We start from the raw sequence: 19,227 nt of genomic DNA, 5'->3' as shown, positions 1-19,227 counted from the left end.
ACCTTGGGGACCCTCATCCTCTGTGTGGTCAGCCCCAGTTCAACCCTCCACAGCCCCTCTCCCTGTCCCTGCTCTGACCTTGGTCTTGACTCTAAAGCACTGCGTCAGGACTGGTGGGTAGACCGTGCCGGAGCCCCTGACCCCTGCTCCCATCAGGAGGGAGCCTGACTGCCCTGGGGGAGAGACCCCCACCCCGGGGGGGTTCTGAAGCCCCCTCATCGGTGCCCCTTACCCAATTATCCAGGGGCCTCAATGGATCCTCCAGGAGCAAAGCTTCCCTCTGTGGCCCCAGCTGACGGGAACGTTACAAATCCTGCAGACACCTACATCTTTGTTCAAAGATAACCCCGCATTATTGCTGAGACTCCTTTTTATATCTCCTGTTATTTATAAAAGTATGATTCATTTAACAATTATTGTGAGATGGAGAAATGTTGCCTACTAATATTAAAATTGCAGTTATCTAAAGCAACACAGAAAGGAAGCAAGGTCTGCTATTTTGGATCAGGTGGGGAGTAAGCAGGAAGAATCCGGGTCTAGTCCACAGCCCCCCAGGACCTGCTGCTTCCCGGATCCTGGCTTGGTGAGCTGGGTGAGGCTCTCACACACACAGTTTCCTCTTCAGCAATTGGTTTTCACTTCTGTAAGATAAAGTGGAGGGCGGGGCTGGTGGGCCACTGAGACCCTCTGGAGTTTCGTTTCCTCTTTTCAGTTCCCCATGGGCCTCCTGTCTGTCGAGAGGCTACAGCCGCCTCCGCAAGTTTGCATGAAGGCAGAGATAGACTCAGGGACTCTCCCAGCCCTGTCTCCATCCCAGCCAGCTCTCCCTTCTCCACACCCCCCACAAATAGGAGGCGGGGCCTAAGTGAATCCCCAGGCCGCCTGGAAAGAGAAGGGAAACAGCCACTATCTCTGGGATTTCAGGGCCTTGGAGACATTCGTATCCCAGCCCCAGCCCCGCCAGCTGGTCAGCCAGGGTCTTACTGAAGAGATCACTCTGGCTGTTGATGAAGACGAGGAAGGTCCCAAAGGATTTTGGTGGCTCTCCGTGTGCCAAGGGGGCCAGAGAGCCAGGCTTGCGAGCTGTGTGGCCAGCCTGGTAACCAGCCCACGTGTGGCTGCTCCATGGAGCCGGCGCCGCCCTGAGCCCACGCCCACTGGCCCCGTGGCGTTGCTTCTCCTGAATCAGAGCCTTGGCCGTGCCTCGGGTTGCCTGGAGCCCCGGCAGCAGCGCAAAAGCTGAAAGAATGAGCCCCAGCTCCCCCCACCCCCAGACAGGCAGGACGGGGGGGTGGGGACTCTGCAGACACAGCAAGGACACTGAGGACACTGGCCTGACCGATGTCCAGCGCGCCTGCCCGTGGGGACCGGGCGAGAGCCCTGCAGGGCCGTCCTTCTCTGGTGCCCAGCAGGGCAGCTGGGCCTCCAAGGATCGGGCAGGGCCTGGGCGGACATGGGGGTGGATGGAGGTAGGGTGGGGCAGAGAAGGGAGGCGATTTCAGTACAACCCAGCTTGGGGGCCTGGAGAAGGGCCTGGGGACACTCAGAACAAAGTAGAAGCTGGACTCGCCACCTCCCTCTTTTCCGGTTCATTCATTCACTCATGTCCACAGCAGTGGGAGCACACCCCGTTTGCAGGACGATAGGGGAGCTGGACACTAGACCTGGCTTCAGGAAGCTTGATGTTCCCTGGAGCTGGGAAGGTCCCCAGGGTGGACTGCTGCCCTGGCAGCCCTCGGTGGGGCGGGCGGGGGTGGGGGTCTCTCCAGTGACTGGATCCATCCGGGAGACTTCCTGGAGGAGGCGGCACCCAAAGAGGCCATGTAAATGCATTCTGAGGGACCTCGGAGGGCTTATCACAGACACAGGGGCAGGGTGGGGGCCGGGTAGATTGACTTGGTATTCACTCACAGCTTTTTTTTTTTTTTTAAGTTAAATGTATTTATTTAGCAGTTGCACATTTAGCCATGGCCACCTTCAAGTCCAGGCACTGTTACAGATATTGATTTGATCCTCACCTCCTGTGTGGCGACACCATTCACATCCCCATTGATAGAAGAGGAAATGAATGTACGGAGATTTATCGTGACTTTCCTGGGTCACAGAGCTGGGAGGTGAAGGGGCTGGGATTCGACCCCAGAAGGCTGATCTCCCCCTTTTTGTGCTCTAAACACGACTTATGCGATCCCACAGCCAACACTGGGAATGCATTGGGTTATTCCTACCTTACAGATGGGGAAACCGAGGGCCGGGGTGCCTGACCAGCCCATGGCCGCCAAGCAGTAAGACACAGAGCCGGCCCCTAAATCAGATGCTGGCCCACTTCCCCTCATCGGGCTCTTTCCCCGCCGGCTGGCGCGGCGAGGGGAGGTGGGCTGATTGTCCATGCCGAGCAGGCGACGTTCCTGAGACCCACCGGCCCTGCAGACTCTCACCAGGCTTGTTTATGACACCTGGCGCATCCTCCCTGCCAGGACTTCAGAGTGTCTTGAAATGTTCTGATGTGCAAAGAGCCTTTTTTAGAGGAAAAATGAAATTATTTTCAGCCTGTTATAAGGCAGTTGTCAAAAGATGTGGCAAATGAAGGGCTTAGACAGTGAGGGTTTGGGAGGCGGCCAGAGCGAGCGGGGGCAGGGGGCGCAGAGGCCAAAGCTGTGCAGGTCGGGGTAGGAGGGGAATGGGGCGCACGGGAGGACGGGGCCGTGTCACGCATCGTTTATAATTTATTTATTACTTCTTACCGAGGGCCTGGCACTGGACTCGGGCTGGGTGGGGCTGAGGTGATGCTAAAGGGCCAGGCCATAAGGCTGACAGCTTGGGGTTCATTCTGGGGTGACCTTCCTCCTTCCTGGAAGCTATCTGATTTGGGAGGCCTCCATCTAATCCCTCCTCCTGCCTTTTTGTCTTTCCAACAGGCCCCAACTCAAAAGATGCTCACTTATCCTTTGAGGCGGACGGGTGGGTGAGCAGGTGGACAGATTCACCAGGTAGCATCCTGGTCCCCACCCCCTGCCACCTGCCACCTGCCGCCCGCCTCAGCCCAGCCCAGCTTGGACACAGAATTCTTCTTCTCCCTTCTCCCCCTCGTTTGGAATGAAATCCATTTGAAACCAAACCTCAGTCAGCAGGAATGTGACCAGTACAGCCTCTGATAGTCACTTTGGATGCTCCGTGAAAGGACCCCGTGTAGGAAGAAAGGGTCTAGGAGTTGATGGGAAGAAAGCTTAGCCATCTTTGGGCTGGGCTCCGACACCTCCAAACCTACTTTATTTGTTGAGATGAAGTCTGTGTTTCGAATGCCTCGGCTTTCCCTTCCAATTAGTATGTGGCAGGTGCAGGCATGTTGTCAGTGTGACAGTAAAGGAGACTGGTGCACATGGGTGCAGAATCAGCACACGGGTAGTGAGCTCCCTGTTGCTGGAAGTATTCAAGGAGAGCATGCCTGCCAGTGGCGAAGAGGTGTTACATGGGCGAGGTGGGTGAAGTCAGGAATGGACCACCTCCTCCCCAAACCCCGGCAGGATTTCTGTGGGGGCAGAGCCTGGTCTGTGGGGCCGGGCACACAGTAGGTCTGCACATGAACCTAAGCTCTGGCTCCTAGTCTTGGTGAATTGTTTGCTCAGATTCCTGGAAGGGTGATTGGAAGAGTTGTCTGCTTATTAGAAGAACCGAAGGTGTCTGGAATGGGAATCCTTTGGCTAAGGGGTGTTTCCTGGGGTTCCTCAAATTCTGTTATGTCCAAAGTCTGCTCTTATGCCCCCACCCCGCCCCTCATGCAGCCTGGGAGGGAGCCAGAATCTTCTGTGTCCTGACCACTGCTGCATCCCCTGGGCCCGCACAGCTCGGGTCCACACGTGCAATGGGACGTGGACCCTGGTGGGGGTGGTGAGGGGTGATGGAGAGCCCCGCCTACCCTTCTGCCTGGGGCCAGCCAGCCCGTTTCCTGGTTACAGGGTCTGTCTCAGCAAGGCTCGCCTCTCGGGTGGGCAGCCAGGAGGGCCCCCTCGTTTCCAGACTCTGCTCCTACTTGCGGACAAACGCACCATGAGGGTCACTCCGAACACAGTGACGGGGAGGCGGGCTGGGGGCTGTCCCACCTGGGCCACGTGTAAATGCTCTTTGGGCGTCTCTGGTTCTGCTCCCAGCACGGGGGCAAGGGCTCCGCCCCAGGTCCACAGCAGGGGAGCCGGCGATGGCCCGGCACCTCTGGCCTTTGGCGAGGTCGCCGCCCATCAACCCCGGAACACACGCACTCTGCTGACAGCAAAGGTGGCAGCGCCAGAGCAAAGGTTGTCGCAGGGACTCGGTGCGGGAGGAGGCTCACGCTCTGGGACAGCGTTGATCACTAGCAGATGGAGGGAGGGTTGAGCACCGCAGAGCCGCCCACTCCCCAGAGGGTTTCCCCGGCTGGGCAAGCGCTCGGGACCCACGTGGCAGGGCCCCGGCCTCCGGGGGAAGTCCCTAGTTTCACGGTCCCTGTGGCATCCTGTCCCAGCCGGGGCAGATGGCCAACACACCCCCGATAAACTAGACATCCCCACCTTGAAGACCCCTGGCGAGTAAACCCAGTGGCAGAGCTGCAGGCCCCCCAAGTGGAAGCAGCTGTGTCCTTGTTGGTGACGCTTTCTGCATCCGAGAGAGATGCTTCTGGAAGCTTTTCAGCCTTGCACCAAGGTCCAAGGACATCCAGCTGTGCCAGCGCCACCTCTGTCCCCCAGGGATGTGAGTGGTGAGGGGCAGGTCGTGGGGTCTTTGTTGATAAACTGCACCAGCGGCCAGATGTCTCCTGGGGCAGGTCCTCAGAAATGGCCTGGCCTCTGGCCTGGCGGGGGAGGGTCGCCTGGGGCGGGGTTTGAAGGCAGCTCCTAGCTGTGCGATGGGGCGTCGTGGGAGTGCAAGGAGGATGATGCTCAAATGCTGGGCTGGTACAGGGCACCCAGTCTCCATTCTCGCTACCCTGGAGAGACCGTTTGTTGGGACGTCCCGCCAGCCTGGGCATCCCGTGAGGAGATGTTCCCAGTGCTTACGCTGCCATTTTTGTTGGCACGAAGCATGTCGACCATATGGAATTCAACTTACAGGCTCCCGTTGCTCTCCCTCATCTCCTCCCATCTTTCTCTCTTGCTTGCTCGCTCTTTTTTTTTTTTTTTTCAAATTTCAGAAGCAGTTCTCTTAGCAACAGAAAAAACACACACTTAATTACAGCCCCAGCAGCAGATGCATCGGGTGGCAGAGCCCGCTCCCTGGGATGCTCCGTTTAGTTTTCGGGAAGACCTTTCTCCTTGTGTAGAAATAACCCCGTTCCACCTGCCGTGGGGCTCGCCAGCCACGGCCCCTCCCTTTGTGTTTCCCACGGGCAGAACTTTCTCCCTGTCGCCTCTCCCTGTGTCTCCCGGACCTCTGTAAGCAACGAGCAACGTGGCTCTGAAAACGCTCCTTTTTATCAGCTGCCTGGAATTAGGGCGAGCCGTGGCAGGGCTGCAGTTTGTTTTATCTCTCTTTTGTTTCAAAAAAAAAAAGGAGGGTGGGTGGAAATCCTGTTTTCTCCAGGGTCATTACCTCCAAGGGAGGGCGGGGGGAGCCAGAGAAGCAATGGGTCCTTGTGTGTGATTCTTGCCAATGGAAATCTGGGTCATGTTCAGAAATTCCAGAAGGCTGGCACCGGCCACCCAGTTAACACGGGTCTGGCGCGCGGCGTATCTGAAACCGGGATGTTTTATCTCCTCGACTGGCTCTCCACATCAGCTGGCGGACAAACGGCATTGGAGAGCACTTGGCTTTTTCTTTAAAATGAAAATCAGCGAAGCACAGTGCATGCTATGTAGCCCCGGGCGCCTCTGAGCGGGAGTGGCCGGAGCCCCAGTCGGAGGGTCCTTGGGTCATCGCGCGGTGTGTGTGTGGCGGGGGGGGGGGGCTCCGGCTCACCGATGCCGACCCTCCTCCCCGATGCACTGATCACAAAAGCAGGGTGGCACCCACCGCTCACATGACGGGCGCGGGGAGAGGCCGCGGGCTTTGAGAGCAGCCCCAGTCTACGCACAGTTGGCTCCCAGCTGACAGGCAGGATATGGGGTGGGCTTTGTCACCAGCATGCTGGGTCTGGCCTGCCCAGCTGTGCTCGGGAGCCGGCAGTGCCCAGAGGCCCACCACCGCTCCCCGGGTCCAAGCCGCTCCAGAGCGCAGGGGCCGGACGGCTCTCCTCCCCTTCCTCCCATCCGAGAAGGTTATATAATGAGCGGACCACTGCCGAAGTCGGAGGGAAAATGAAGTCTTTGTTAAATGCCTTCACCAAGAAGGAAGGTAAGGAACGAGCTGTAGGGTGCGTGGTGCACGGGAATGAGCAGTTTCTTACCGATTCTCCCGGGGAGCTGGGGCCTCCCCTTCCCCCTAAAATTGCTGGTTGTTCATCCCCGTCATGGAAGGGAATAATTACTTCTGGTGGGAGATAGGGCTTTGTTGTAGTTGGTCTGGAATTTTAACCCACTTGAAGGTGCCGGGGGTGGTGGTGGGGGTTTGTCGTTGTTGTTATTTTCCTGTCTCCAGCCCCTTTGCAGAATTGTGGCATGTGCATCCCTGGTGCTTCCAGAGGGCAGTTTAGGAACTAAGTCCTGGGGAAAATAGGAAGTTTGACTCTAGTCTGTCCGCTACCTGGAGCATATGCTGAGCACTTGGGCAGGAGTAAGGAAGGTCAGGACACTGCTGGCCGCCCCGGCCGGGTGGACGCTTTCAAAACCACCGCTCGGCTGTCCTTGGCCGTCCCCGGGTTGCAGTTTCAGGGAGCGGATGGGAAATGCAGCGCGGTAGACTTTAAAAGTGCATCTGCTTTTTGCATACCTTGTGTGATTTGTATTGTGGAAAAGAAACGTGTAAGTAAATGCATGGAAGACAGCTAAGGAAATATCCACCCACTTAGAGTTTGCAGATTGCCTGAAAGAAGGAAACAGTTGGGTGGAATATTAATTATTTTCAGACAGGAAAAGAGTTATTTCTAACCCTTTTCACACGAAAACCCCCAACATTTCCACGGCTGGTTCCAGTTAGTTTGTCAGACAGGGAGCTCTTGTTTTATGAAATCAGGAGGTTTATGAAGACGTGAGTTTAGAGGGATTAAAAAGATATTTCCCAGCCCAAGCCATAAAATAAACATGGAAGAAATTTCCAATTATACCGCATAGGAAACGAACTTAATGTGAATCTTGGTAATTAAGCGAGATAATTTTCATTAGAATGTTCACCCTGATGTCACCTAGGCGATTCCATCCGAGTAACTCGATGGATCCTCAGGCAGAATGTATTTGCAAAAGTCCCAGCTCTTTTATCCCTTAATCTTCCAAGGGCAGCTGCCCCATGTGAATTGTCACCACTCTCAGAAAGACCTCTTCCGCCTGGTTCTCAGGAATGTTTAGAAAAAACAGACTTTGTCTGTGCTCGTTTGCTTACACGATGAACCTAGATTCACCTTCTGGGACTTTGGTCTTTGTAATCTGTGCACAGCATGAGTGTTTCAGTTGGGGGTATGGTGTTCTGTTCACTCTGCTCTCTGCTTCCCTCGATTTGTCTTCCCTTGTAAGTCTTTCTTAGCCATTGGCAGGACTCCCCCCCAAGTTCCATCACTTTCTGTCAAGGGCGTTAGTACTGTACGTACCCAGTTACATTGGTCAGAAAAATAGAATTGACCGTAGGTAGGGTCAGGGAAGCTGGGAGGCTCGGCCCAAGTTCGCGTCAGGGAGTGTGGGCGTTTCCTGGTCTCGGGGTGTCCCCTTTGAGCTGGGGTGACCCCTCCCCCCCGGTCCCCCAGGCCTGTCCTTGGGTGGGGGGCGAGGAGGATGAGCCAGGACCCCGAGGGAGCTGTACCCCAAGCGTCTGCCTGAGAGGCTGGCTTCCTCCTGGTGCTGTGGTCCTGCAGCCAGCGGGTTCTGTGAATGGAGAGCTTCCCCGCACTCGGAGATCCTGGAACCGCCGTCCTTTGCAAGGTCTCCGCAACCCCACCCCCTGCCCCCGGCCACTCCTCTGCGGGGCGGGGCTCAGATCACCCTCTGTCATTCCAGAAGTCTTCTGGCCTCCATCCCACACTGACAGAGGGAGTGACATGGATGAGGTTCTCCCCGGTGACCAGCAAACACAAACCCGGCACTTTTCCCAAAATTGAGATTTTACTAGGAGGTGGGGTAAGGCCTGGGCTGATTCCTCGTGGGCCGAGCCCTGGAGAGGGCAGCCTCTTGGGCCCTGGAGACAGGGGTCCACGGAGCACGCCTTTCCCACTCCATCTCCCTCCCGGCTGGGCTTTGAAGAGTTCCTTTGAAGAGTTCCTTTGCTTTGAGGATGCAAGTGATAGTGTCTCTTGCCCCGACAGACAGGCTTCAGAGGAAGCAGGTTGGCGTGAGGGTGCGGCTGGAAAGAGCGTGACCTCCCCCATGGGTCATTTCCAAGTTCTCACGACTGTAGGAGCCAGCTGTGGATTCTCAGTGTGCGTCCTCAGGAAGCCTTGTGACGTTTCTGTGTGGCTCCCCTGGGTTGTGGCCGCATCTCTGCTTTCCCAGGACTGCCCTGCATCCCAGGGAGGTGGCAAAGGGGTGCACTTGGTCACAGCTGTCTCAATGGAGCTCTGCCAGCACCACCTCTGTCCCTGTGAGTCCTGCCAGCGCCACCTCTGTCCGTGAGCCCTGCCAGCGCCACCTCTGTCCCCGTGAGCCCTGCCCGCGCCACCTCTGTCCCCCATGAGCCGTGCCAGCGCCACCTCTGTCCCACGTCAGCCCTGCCCGCGCCACCTCTGTCCCCCGTGAGCCCTGCCCGCGCCACCTCTGTCCCCGTCAGCCCTGCCAGCGCCACCTCTGTCCCCTGTGAGCCCTGCCAGTGACACCTCTGTCCCCCGTGAGCCCTGCCTGCGCCACCTCTGTCCCCGTGAGCCCTGCCCGCGCCACCTCTGTCCCCCCGTCAGCCCTGCCAGCACCACCTCTGTCCCCGTCAGCCCTGCCCTTCAGCGTGGGAGTGGGCTGGCAGCAGGGGGTTGCTATACTTCGTTTCCATGATGAACTTCACCACCTCTGACCTTGGGCAGCTAGGGTGGTGGATCGTGCAGGACTCCGTCCTGAACTGCTGATGCCGTCCTCTGAGATGCTGGCTTCCCCAGGTCCAGATAAGCCCCCCCGGAGGGGGTGTGTTTCCCGTGGCCCCTCAGGCCGGTTTGTGGACTGGCAGCCCAGGCTTCTGGCCAAAGTGTGCACAACCTCGTGTATTGGGCCTCTCAGCCTGGGGCAGCCAGCTCAAAGGAGGTCTGTGTCCTTTGCTGCTGGAATTGGCGTGTCGCTTCCCCTGCAACCCAGAGGCTTACGATTCTTTAGACGCCTCTTCTTGGAAAAGGCACTTTCTGTTTCTGGCCCAGGGCACCGGCCGTGTGGATTCCGGCCCTCACGGTCCCCGTGGGCAGTGTCCTCATTCCAAGTCCCTGGGTGTACTGATCTCACAGAGTGGGGGCCTTGCCTCTGGTCTAGAACTTCGTAAGAAGCATGGTGAGGCTTGTCCACCCCCTCCTGTCTCACGCTGCCGGGTCCCGGTTTGAAGGGTAGAGAAGGGAGCCCAGTGGGGTTCGGGAGAGACTGATTCCCACCAGGAGAGCTGGGGGCTGGGGGCGTCTGGGATGCTCAAACCACAGACAATCCCTGTCTCCAGTCCTGGAGGCTGGAATCCGAGATCCAGGTGTGGGCAGGGCTGGTCCTCCTGAGGCCTCTCTCCTCGGCGTGTAGACGGCCGTCTCCTCCCTGTGTCCTCACGGGGTCGTCCCTCTGTGTGTGTCTATGTGCTTTTCTCCTCTTCTTATAAGGACACCAGTCCTGTGGGATTAGGACCCACCCTAGTGACCTCGTTTTACCTTCATCACCTCTTTAAAGAACCCCATCTCCAAATACAGGCACATTCTGAGGTCCCAGGGGTTAGGTCTTCAGCATAGGGGTTTGGAGGTAGGACACCATCCAGCGCACACAGGGGCTCAGTTCAGGTCATGGTGAGGAGGAACTCCATGGCTGCCTCAGGGTCCTGACTGTCATGTGCGATGGGGTGGCCCGTCCTTACACGGTCTCTGGGCTGCTGAGGGCCTGGGCGCCACCCCGATGGAAGTCGGACCCTGTGTCCCTTCCATCTCAAGTGCTGGCTTGAGCCTCCGGGGAAGGAAGACTCTCTTGGTCTCCACCCGTCTCTGCTCCTGTGTCGGGGTGAGTTCTGCACATGGCAGTGTCCCGTGGGGGGATCGGTGCAGAACTCACGGTGTCCGTGTCCTTGGTGGCTGGGGGCCTCGATGACGGTGCCGTATGTGCCCTCACCCGCCTCTCGCGTTCTCTCCAACGCAGTGCCCTTCCGAGAGGCCCCGGCGTACTCCAACCGAAGGCGACGGCCCCCCAGCACACTGGCCGCCCCCCGGGTCCTGCTGCGTTCCAACAGCGACAACAACCTCAATGCCAGCGCACCTGACTGGGCCGTCTGCTCGGCCGGCCCCCACCGCAGCCTCTCGCCCCAGCTGCTGCAGCAGATGCCCAGCAGGCCTGACGGGGCCGTGAAGACCCTTGGGAGCTACACCTCCGGGCCCCGCAGCCGATCCCCCTCGCTCAACAGGCTGGGCGGCGCTGGCGAGGATGGCAAGAGGCCCTGGCAGCCCTGGCACGTCGGGTAAGGAGCGGCTGGGTGGGTGGGCTCCCGTGGGGACCAGGGAGAGGGAGACCTCCTTGCTCGGAGCCCCTGGATCCTAGAACTCAGGGCGGGGCCAGAGGTTGAGCAGAACACCTGTTTTATTCCAACCCAGATGTTAAAACACTTGAAAACCGAAATTCTGCCAACTGCCCTGGCTCAGACCATCATCGGAGAGTGGCCGGGGTGGCTTGGGCTGCTGCTGGTGTTTGGAGCCCGTCTCCTTTCCCTGTGCTTTGGCTTCTGGGTCTCAAAAGTGAAGTGTGGACAGACAGGGAGCTAAGGGCACCAGCCTGCCCTGGACTGAGGGCTCCTCCAGGGGACACTTTTTTCTTTGTTTCTTTGTTTGTTTTACTGAAGTACAGTTGATTTACAATGTTGTATTAATTTCTGCTGTACCACAAAGTGACTCAGTTATACATATATATATATTCTTTTTGTACGCTTTTTTGGATGCTCTTTTATCATTATGGTTTATCCCAGGGGATTAGATACAGTTCCCTGTGCTGTACAGGGGGACCTTGTTGTCCATCCATCCTCTGTATAATCGTTTGCATCTGCTGATCCCAAGCTCCCAGTCCTTCCCTCCCCCACCCCCTCCCCCTCGTCAACCACGAGTCTGTTCTCTATGTCCGTGAGTCTGTTTCTGTTTCACAGATAGGTTCAGTTGTGCCATATTTTAGATCCCACGTATAAATGATAACATACAGTATCCGTCTTTCTCTCTCTGACTGATTTCACTTAGTATGATCATCTCTAGGTCCATCCATGTAGCTGCAAATGGCATTATTTCATTCTTTTTTATGGCTGAGTAATATTCCATTGTATATATGTACCACATCTTCTTTATCCATTCATCTGTCGATAGATATTTAGGTTGTTCCTCCAGGGGCCATGTTTACTCTCAACGCACCTTAGCCAGAATGAGCCCTCACATTCGTAGCCACCAGAAACCCTGGCACAGGTGAGGCTCCGAGGGGGCCATGTCCAAGTGCTGGAGCCTGACGACCCCCTGCCCACCAGACTCAGTAGCAGCCCCGGCTGGTCCTCTTGTGTCTGCCCACAAGGCAGGGGCAGGGGGAGCGTCCCGGCAGACTCTGAAGCAGCCCAGAGGGCGGGAACCCCATTCCGTCCCCTTTCCAGAAGAGGAAACGAGGCCAGCATAGGCCAGAGCATGGACCCCCCTCGGGCATCTCACTCGGGCCTCCTCTGACTGCCCTGTCTCCCCAGCAGTCAGGGGGGCTGCATTCCCACCCAGAGTTCCAGCTCCCGGGCACACTGTCCACCTCCTCACGTGGCCTTCAGAGTTTGTCAGGCTAGGATGAGACTCCCTGCGGGTGGGCTCGTTGCTGGGGCCTCAGTGCTGGTTGAAGCAGCGAAAGCAGTGACTCTTTCTGACCCCGTCACCGCCTCTGCAATCTCATGTGGACCCACGCACTGCTCCGTGCACCTCAGCCCACCTGGCTAGATCCCCACAGAGGACCCTGCAGCCTCCCGTTTCCCAGATGAGAGCACTGAGGCCGGGTCACGTAGCTGGGGCAGGTCATGAGGGCTGTCCTCCTTGGACTCTGTCCTCACCCATGGTGGCCCAGGGAGAGCCGGCACACTGGTGTGTTCTGCCTGCCGTGGTGTTTCTGGTGAGGGTTGAATGTCCCCTTTGGTCTGGCCTTCTGCCTGGTGACCCGGTTCCCCATCCCACCGTGCCCCAGTCACCTGGGCTCACCACGCCTGCCTGCAGCGAGTCTGGCCAGTTATGTTCACTCCCGATGCCACGCCCACCAGCTGATCGGGGATGTCAAGGAGGCGGCCGGGCTCAGACCCGGTGGAGGGCTCAGTGCTTCACGTGGTCCTGGGAGGGGGCCGATTGCTGTGGCCGGGGGCAGCAGGCCAGGTGTCCGGGCTGCAGCTGTGAGGGCGTGAGGAGAGCGGGCCTGTGGCGACCCCGGTCTCCTGGCCCCTTCTCGGCGCCAGCGCCCCGAGGCCCACATCGGCGCTGGAGCCCATCCGCGCTTCCCCCCTGGAGTCTCATTCTCACACCCGAGAGCCCATCCTTTCTCTGGTCTAGATTCTCGCTCTGAGTCAACCCCAGGGAGAAGTCCCAGGTGCTGCCGAGCGGCATAAAGCTAAATTAAAGGGTTCCCCCAAGGCCTCAAATTCCACTTCACACCGTGAGCTGGAATTATGACTGTAATTTTGAAGAGAGTGTGTCCCCTTCCTCCAGTACAAAAGCTAATAAGATACCGAAGGCAGGGTGGCCAGGGACTTGCAAAAGCTGCAAACGAAATACTGCTGTGAGAGGACAACAGCTGGCGTGTTGCAGGGACCCCGATGTCCTGTGGGGGGTGTGTGTGTGTGTGTGCGCGCGCACTTGTGTGTCCATGTGTGCATTTGTGTGATGGTGTATGTGCGCGTGGTCTGGTGCGCCTGTGTGTGTGCACTTGCATGTCCACGTGTGCGCGTGTGTCCGGATGTGCACGCATGTGTGTGTGTGCCTGTGTGCTCAGGATCGGCTTACTCACCAGTGACAGCAGCTACGCCCTGACAGGAGCCCCTTGAGTGGCTGGGGTCCTGCCCCCGAGGCTCCCGTGTCATAAAAGGGACCCGCCAGGCACCCTGGTTCCCCTTAGTCACCAGGATAATGGTGGCATTTGAGCCACACGCAGGCTCTCTGCTTTCACGCCTGTGCTCAGGCGTGGACACGGCCGTACACGCAGCCCCAGTGATGGGGTACCTGCGCTCAGGGGACCACAGCACAGCCCCTGGGCCTTGTGGGGGCCCAAGGAGGCAGCTGAACCCTCCATCCCATCTGTCTTCACAGCTCAGAGCCCAGCCCTTGCCTGGGACAGACGGGGACCCTTGCAGGGAGGACACGACTCCCAGCCTCGGGGTTGCCCAGGTGCCCCCAGAGCGCTTTCTGGTTATCACAGAACCCGGAGGTGGGTTGGGATACTCCCCAGTCATGGAGGGGAGAGCCCCAGCCCCACGCGCACCCATCTGTCTGGATCCTGTCTCAGTGGGTAGCTGCCAAACCGCCAGTTGCATCCAGCTCTGCTTCCTACCTGCTGTGTGACTTGAGGCAAGTCACTTAACCATTCTGTGCCTCTGTTTTCTCATATGTAAAAGGGGACTTCTAGGTTTGGGACGAGGATGCTGCTGAAGGTAGCACCCGCCATGTGCTGAGACCCGTGTAGGTTCCACAGAGGTGTTGGCTGCCTTAGTGTCATCATTGTAAAGGGCGTCTTGACAGACCCTCTGACCGCTGCAGAGGAGGTCATCCTGGTGACGGCTGTGGCTTTGGGCAAAGTAAGGGGCAGGGGAAGTGGAGGGCGTCAGGTCAGCCAGGTCGAGGGAGTCCCAGCATCCTGAGCATCTGGCGGGGGTTCCCCCTGGCTGCCCACCCCACCTCACCCCCTCCTTCCTCTCTTGCTGCCCACAGGGAATTCTGACCACTCAGCGCCCCTCCCTCAGGCAGAGCCCGTAAATGCCCACCTGAGGCCCCAGAAGCCTCAGCCGGGAGTGTGATGGGCACCTCCACGTGGCCAGAACCAGCCTCGGGCCAAACCCTCGGGTGTAGGTTTGATGAGATGGGGCTGAGGCCTCCCCAGCTGCCCAAGCCCCACACACCCGTCCCTGGGCTTCTGCCAGCCCTGGCCGAGCAGCTTCCTCCTGGGCCTGGGCTCTGCGCTGTGGGCCAGGGCAGCCTCCCACGTGGAGCCAGCCCTCGATAGCCAGCCAACCTGAGTGCAAATTAGAAGAGGGAAGAGGGTCCAGAACGGACGGCAACCCGTCCGCCTGCAGCCTGTCCCGGTGCCCTGCCTCACCTGGAGGCTCTGCACGCGCCTGCCTGCGTCGCCCTCTAGTGGCGCCCACTGGCATGGCTGGTCCACGTTGCTTAGAACCGGCCTGAGAAGGGGTTTCGCTGGGTGGCCTCATCACCCACCACCGGAGTCTGGAGAGGAGTGCGGGTCCTCCTAGGATCCCTCCCAGCTGCCGTGTTCTCGCCAGGTTGGGAACAGCTCTTGACGTATTCCTGCAAAGCTCGGGCAGCTAGTCCTGAGGGCTGCCCTGGCCTCACCAGCACCAGGGGGCATGCCGGCCACCCTCCCATCAAAGGAGCGGTTCCAGGGCGCTTTCGGGTCGGCAGAGAGAAAAGCCTGCTGCATTCAGGCGGGGAGGCTGGCTGGCCGTGTGTCCTGCGCGCCCACCTCCCCCATGGGCAGGGGCTGAGCTGGCAGGGCTCCCAAAGTCTGTCTCTCAACCACGTTGCTTTCGTTTCCCTGAACTCGGCTCTGTGCGCGGAGCGGGGGTCCCCGAAGGGTCTGGGTCAGTGGGAATCCACCCCGCCCTGCACACCTCTTCCAGGTGATATGCCCCTATCTGGGCAGACTCGGGGGGTGACGGCACTGTGGGGTCCCCCTGGCTCGTGCCTGTCCACCTCCGTGCACCCTTGTTCCGCCTCTTGGGGACACAGGGACCAGGATGCCAGAGCTGTGCTCCCCCGGTGGCACAGGGACCTGGTTTCCTCGGTGAGAACTGCGGTGCTGCTCCCTCCCATGTGCCCGTCCTGACCCAGAAAGCGAGAGGGGGGTCAGCAGACAGGGCAGGGGTGGAGTCGGGCTGTCCCCCGCCACCCTGCCCGCTGCCCGACCCTGGGTGCTAATGGCATGTCACCCGGACGTCAGGAGTAGGGGGTCTGTGAGGAGCTGGCCACCTGGCGGGTAGGCGGGGCCAGGTGAAGGGGGCGCCCCGGGGCAGCAGGTGCATCCGGCCTGCTGAGGAATCGGGTCCGGGCACCACACGGGCCGCCCTTGCCTGTCACTTTCTGTCCTTCTGCCCCGGGGACATTCAGTGTTTGCTCTCTCAGCTGGTGGCATAAACGCATGAACGACCGGCCTGTGATGGGCGCTCACCGTGCAGAGGCGAATACCCCAGAAATGAGGGCGGGAAGCATGTCAGCCCCCGGGGTTGATGTAGTCGATGACAGAGAGCTCCTAACAGAATGACTCCCCCAGTGACAGAGCTCACACAAGTCAGGGCTCAGACCTCCCTGGAGGAGATGAGGGGCCTCCACGGAGGAAGGGGGCTCCGGAGGTGGAGAAGCGGGCCAGCCAGGCATCAGGGAGAGGCAAGGGGTTCTGTGTGACCGGAGCAGAGTGTGGGAAGGTATCAGGAAGGACACACATTCCAGACCATTCCCCACCCCTCGGGGGCTCTAGGTGCCCATGCCCTGCCGCCTGGAGCCTTGGGTTTGCAAACAGGCAGAATCCCAACACCGGTGGCCTGGGGCCATCCTGGAATGTGTCGGGGCAGCTGGACAGCGCGGGTGCTCCGAGGCGGGTACACTTCTGAGATCACAGGGGGTCCCACTTCTCTGGAGTCCACAAAAGCCCCTGCTGCACACTGGCCACCCCAGCAGGACGGGACATCTAATGATTGCCCATCCCCGAAGCACCTCCTCAGGACCTTGCAGGGAGGCTGTGGCATGTGGGGTGCTGGCACCAGAGCCACGGAGGCCGGGCACGCAACCCAGAAGCCTGGGAGGGGGCCACGGTGCACGGGGAGGTGTGCGGGCTGAGAGCTCTGGCATTTCTTCCCGGCCCAAAGGCAGAGGAGGAAACAACGCTGATGGTACAGGGGGTGACGTGGAGTCTGAGCTTCCACGCTTAAGACAGCTGTCAGCGGGGTCAGGGCTTGGGACCTCTGTGTTGGAAACGCCACCCTCTGCCAGAGCCGCCAGGAGGTAACCCTCCAGCAGCCTCCTTCCACCCGTCCCACGTGAGTCTGGAACCTGGATGACACCCCGATTTCTAGCAGGTCCCCAGCTCCGGGAGATTCTGCTTCTTCATATCTGTAATTCTGCCACCACTCTGCACACAGGGCTCCCCGTCTCCAGCCCAGCTAGGGTGACCCAGCGCCCCTCCAATCATGCCCCTGGTCTCTGTGGCATCACGTTTCCCCAAACGTCCCAGCAGAGCCTTTTGCACAGCCCACGCCCTCTCCCCATCACCCCAACCTCTGTGCTGACCCATCGGACACACAGAGAAGCATCTTGTCAACTTGTACTTCTCCCCCATGAGGCTCAAGTCTGTCTCAAGTCCATGGTTGTCTGCAGATCCACTAAATACTTGCCCGGTGAAGGAGTGGATGGATGTGTAAGTGGCTGACGAAGGAACGAACAGAGAAAGTTCCATGTGTAGGCAGGTCCCTGTTCATCCAGGATAGCTGGGAAATGTCCAGGTCACCCCACGGCCGACCAGTTTTCTGATATTGACAGTTCAGTGATGTCGCCCTCATACCAAAACAACGCAGTTGGAAACCCTCCTGGCTGTTCTTGGACGGAACACAGGAGAGTGTGGACAGTTTGGGGTGGGGGAAACTTCAGACCCATCCTCACTGTGCAGGCAGGATGGGCCCAGCCTGGCCTCCAAGAGGGGACGGCACTGCCAACCTGGAGCCATTGGGGGGCTGTGGCCCCTGCTGCCGTCGAGGGCTGCCATGGGTGAGCAGGGCCCAGCAGAGGGTGCATTTCATAAAACGGGGCAAGGGAGGTCATGGTCACCTGGTTCGTCACCGCACAGAGCAGGGAGCCTGCGGGGAACCCTGAGCTGGGATCAGGGAGCCAGGATATGAGGTCAGCTCTGTATCTCTGCGCCTAGGTCACTATTTATGGAGCCTCCATTTTTCCACTCGTGAAATGGCACTTTGCAAAGCTCAAATTAACCTGGAATGAGAAGATGCTTCAGCGTTTGTGTGGACCACACATCACTGTGGTAGCTAGAACCGTAGACGCACTCTGGTCTTCAAGGACCAGTTTCTTCTGTTCTTAGACAAAGCCTTTCCGGGCTTGGACAAATGAGTTCGGGAGCTGACCGTCTGCAAAGTGACTCAAGGAACAGAACTCCCAGACTGGAGCTGTGTTCGCTTTGACTTCTCTGCCCAGTGACACACTCTGGCGCCGGCTGAAACCAGCTGGCTGACACATGCATCTTGTCACCCACTTTCCAGTTGAAGCAGAGAGGGAAGCAGACGTGTTGAGTGTTCACACACCTGTGCAGAGTGGTTCCTGCTGACTCACTCTCAGGTCTCTCCAGATCATCCCCTCTTTTCACATATGGGGAAACCGAGGCTTCCAGTGGTTAACTGACTTATCCAACATCTGGTAGTAAGTGATCAGCTGGGCTTCCGGCAGGGTTCTTTTGAAATTTGGATGAATGAGTGAATACATAATGTTTGTATAAGTGGTAAGATGGATGGATGGATGGATGGATAAGTGAGTGGATGGGTGGATAGATGGATAGGTGAATGGATGGCTGGATGATGGATGGATGGTCAGATGCATGATGGATGGATGGGTATATGGATGGATAGGTGAGTTGATGGATGATTGGATGGATGGGTGGGTGGGTGGGTGGACGATGGATGGATGGTTGGATGGATGATGGATGGATGGAGGATGGATGGATAAGTGAGTGGATGGGTGGATAGATGGATAGATGAATGGATGGCTGGATGATGGATGGTCAGATGCATGATGGATGGATGGGTGTATGGATGGATAGGTGAGTCAATGGATGGCTGGATGGGTGGGCAGGTGGAGAGATGGGCAGCTGGATGGATTTCTCCTGAGGATCAAGTTTTCAGGTTGGATGCAGTCTCCTTGCTGATGTTGTTGATTGTGCACAGTGTGGTTCCTTGGGCTCCTCACGTGGTTCCCAAGCTCTGGGCATAGCAGCTGCTTCTGCAGGTAACCAGCAGCTGGGAGTCAGGTCTGGCAGCCCCAGCTGTGCTGCTTACCCTCTGCCCTGCCCCAGCCATCATCAGCATGGTCCATCTTTATCTTTTCTCTGGACTTTGACCTGCCCCTCCCCTGGGGGAGAAGCCCACTTGCCTTAACCCTGCTGCCCTCAGAGTCATCTCCCCTTCTGGTGCTTGGGGACCAACTCACGGGCCCACCTGCCCTTCCGCTCATCGCCCCTGGTGTCTGCTGCAGCCACACCTCCTGTCCAGGCTTGTCCGTGCGGCCCATTTGTGACCTCCTTGGTAGGACAACCTGCAGTCTCTTATTGGGGTTTAACGCATCAGACACTTCCGAGCACCCACTGCTGCACCCCCAACCAGGGACGGGGGCATGGAGATGGTGTAGCTATAGCCCTGTGTTGCATGGCTCCCAGGCCAGCCTGGGTGATGGTCAGATGCAGAGGTGATAACTGCCATCAAAGCTTCAGTGACAGAGCCGGCGGGGGGCAGAGAGGGGGAGTTTGGTCTGTCTTCCCTCACTGATCCTCCTGGCAGCCCCGGTGGTGGGCCCCACCCGGCCATCACTCAGTGCAGATACAGCAGGTGCATCGGGGGAGATCCAAGCACTGTTTGTGGAGGTCTGGGGAGAGGAGGCCTTCTGAGCCCGGTGTGGGGTGCCCCCCCAGAGCGCCTGCCCTCTGCCGACCCCAAGCCTCTTCTGAACCCTTGAGTCCATGTGGAGTGGCCCCAAGGGACACTTCCCTATTGCTGAGGGACTGAGTCCCCTTGGTCACCAGGACTCACTGTCCCCTG

At 58.5% G+C, this 19,227-nt stretch overlaps 1 protein-coding gene across 8 annotated transcripts in view; it reads left to right on the top strand.

Annotated features, from left to right (window-relative positions):
- SHANK2 (SH3 and multiple ankyrin repeat domains 2) overlaps positions 1 to 19,227 on the top strand; it is a 546,752-nt gene that overhangs the window by 250,241 nt on the left and 277,284 nt on the right. For all 8 annotated transcript variants that reach the window (XM_081238599.1, XM_081238604.1, XM_081238603.1 and 5 more), the window contains one exon: positions 10,344 to 10,659. In XM_081238599.1, the coding sequence (XP_081094725.1) occupies positions 10,344 to 10,659 (316 nt within the window). The remainder of the gene's footprint in view (positions 1 to 10,343; positions 10,660 to 19,227) is intronic.

The sequence above is a fragment of the Mesoplodon bidens genome (assembly GCF_964165515.1).
Source record: "Mesoplodon bidens genome assembly, chromosome: 7".
In the NCBI taxonomy this organism is placed as follows: Eukaryota; Metazoa; Chordata; class Mammalia; order Artiodactyla; family Ziphiidae; genus Mesoplodon; species Mesoplodon bidens.
Note: the sequence above shows the minus strand (reverse complement) of the source record. Positions and strands in the feature narration are given on the sequence as shown.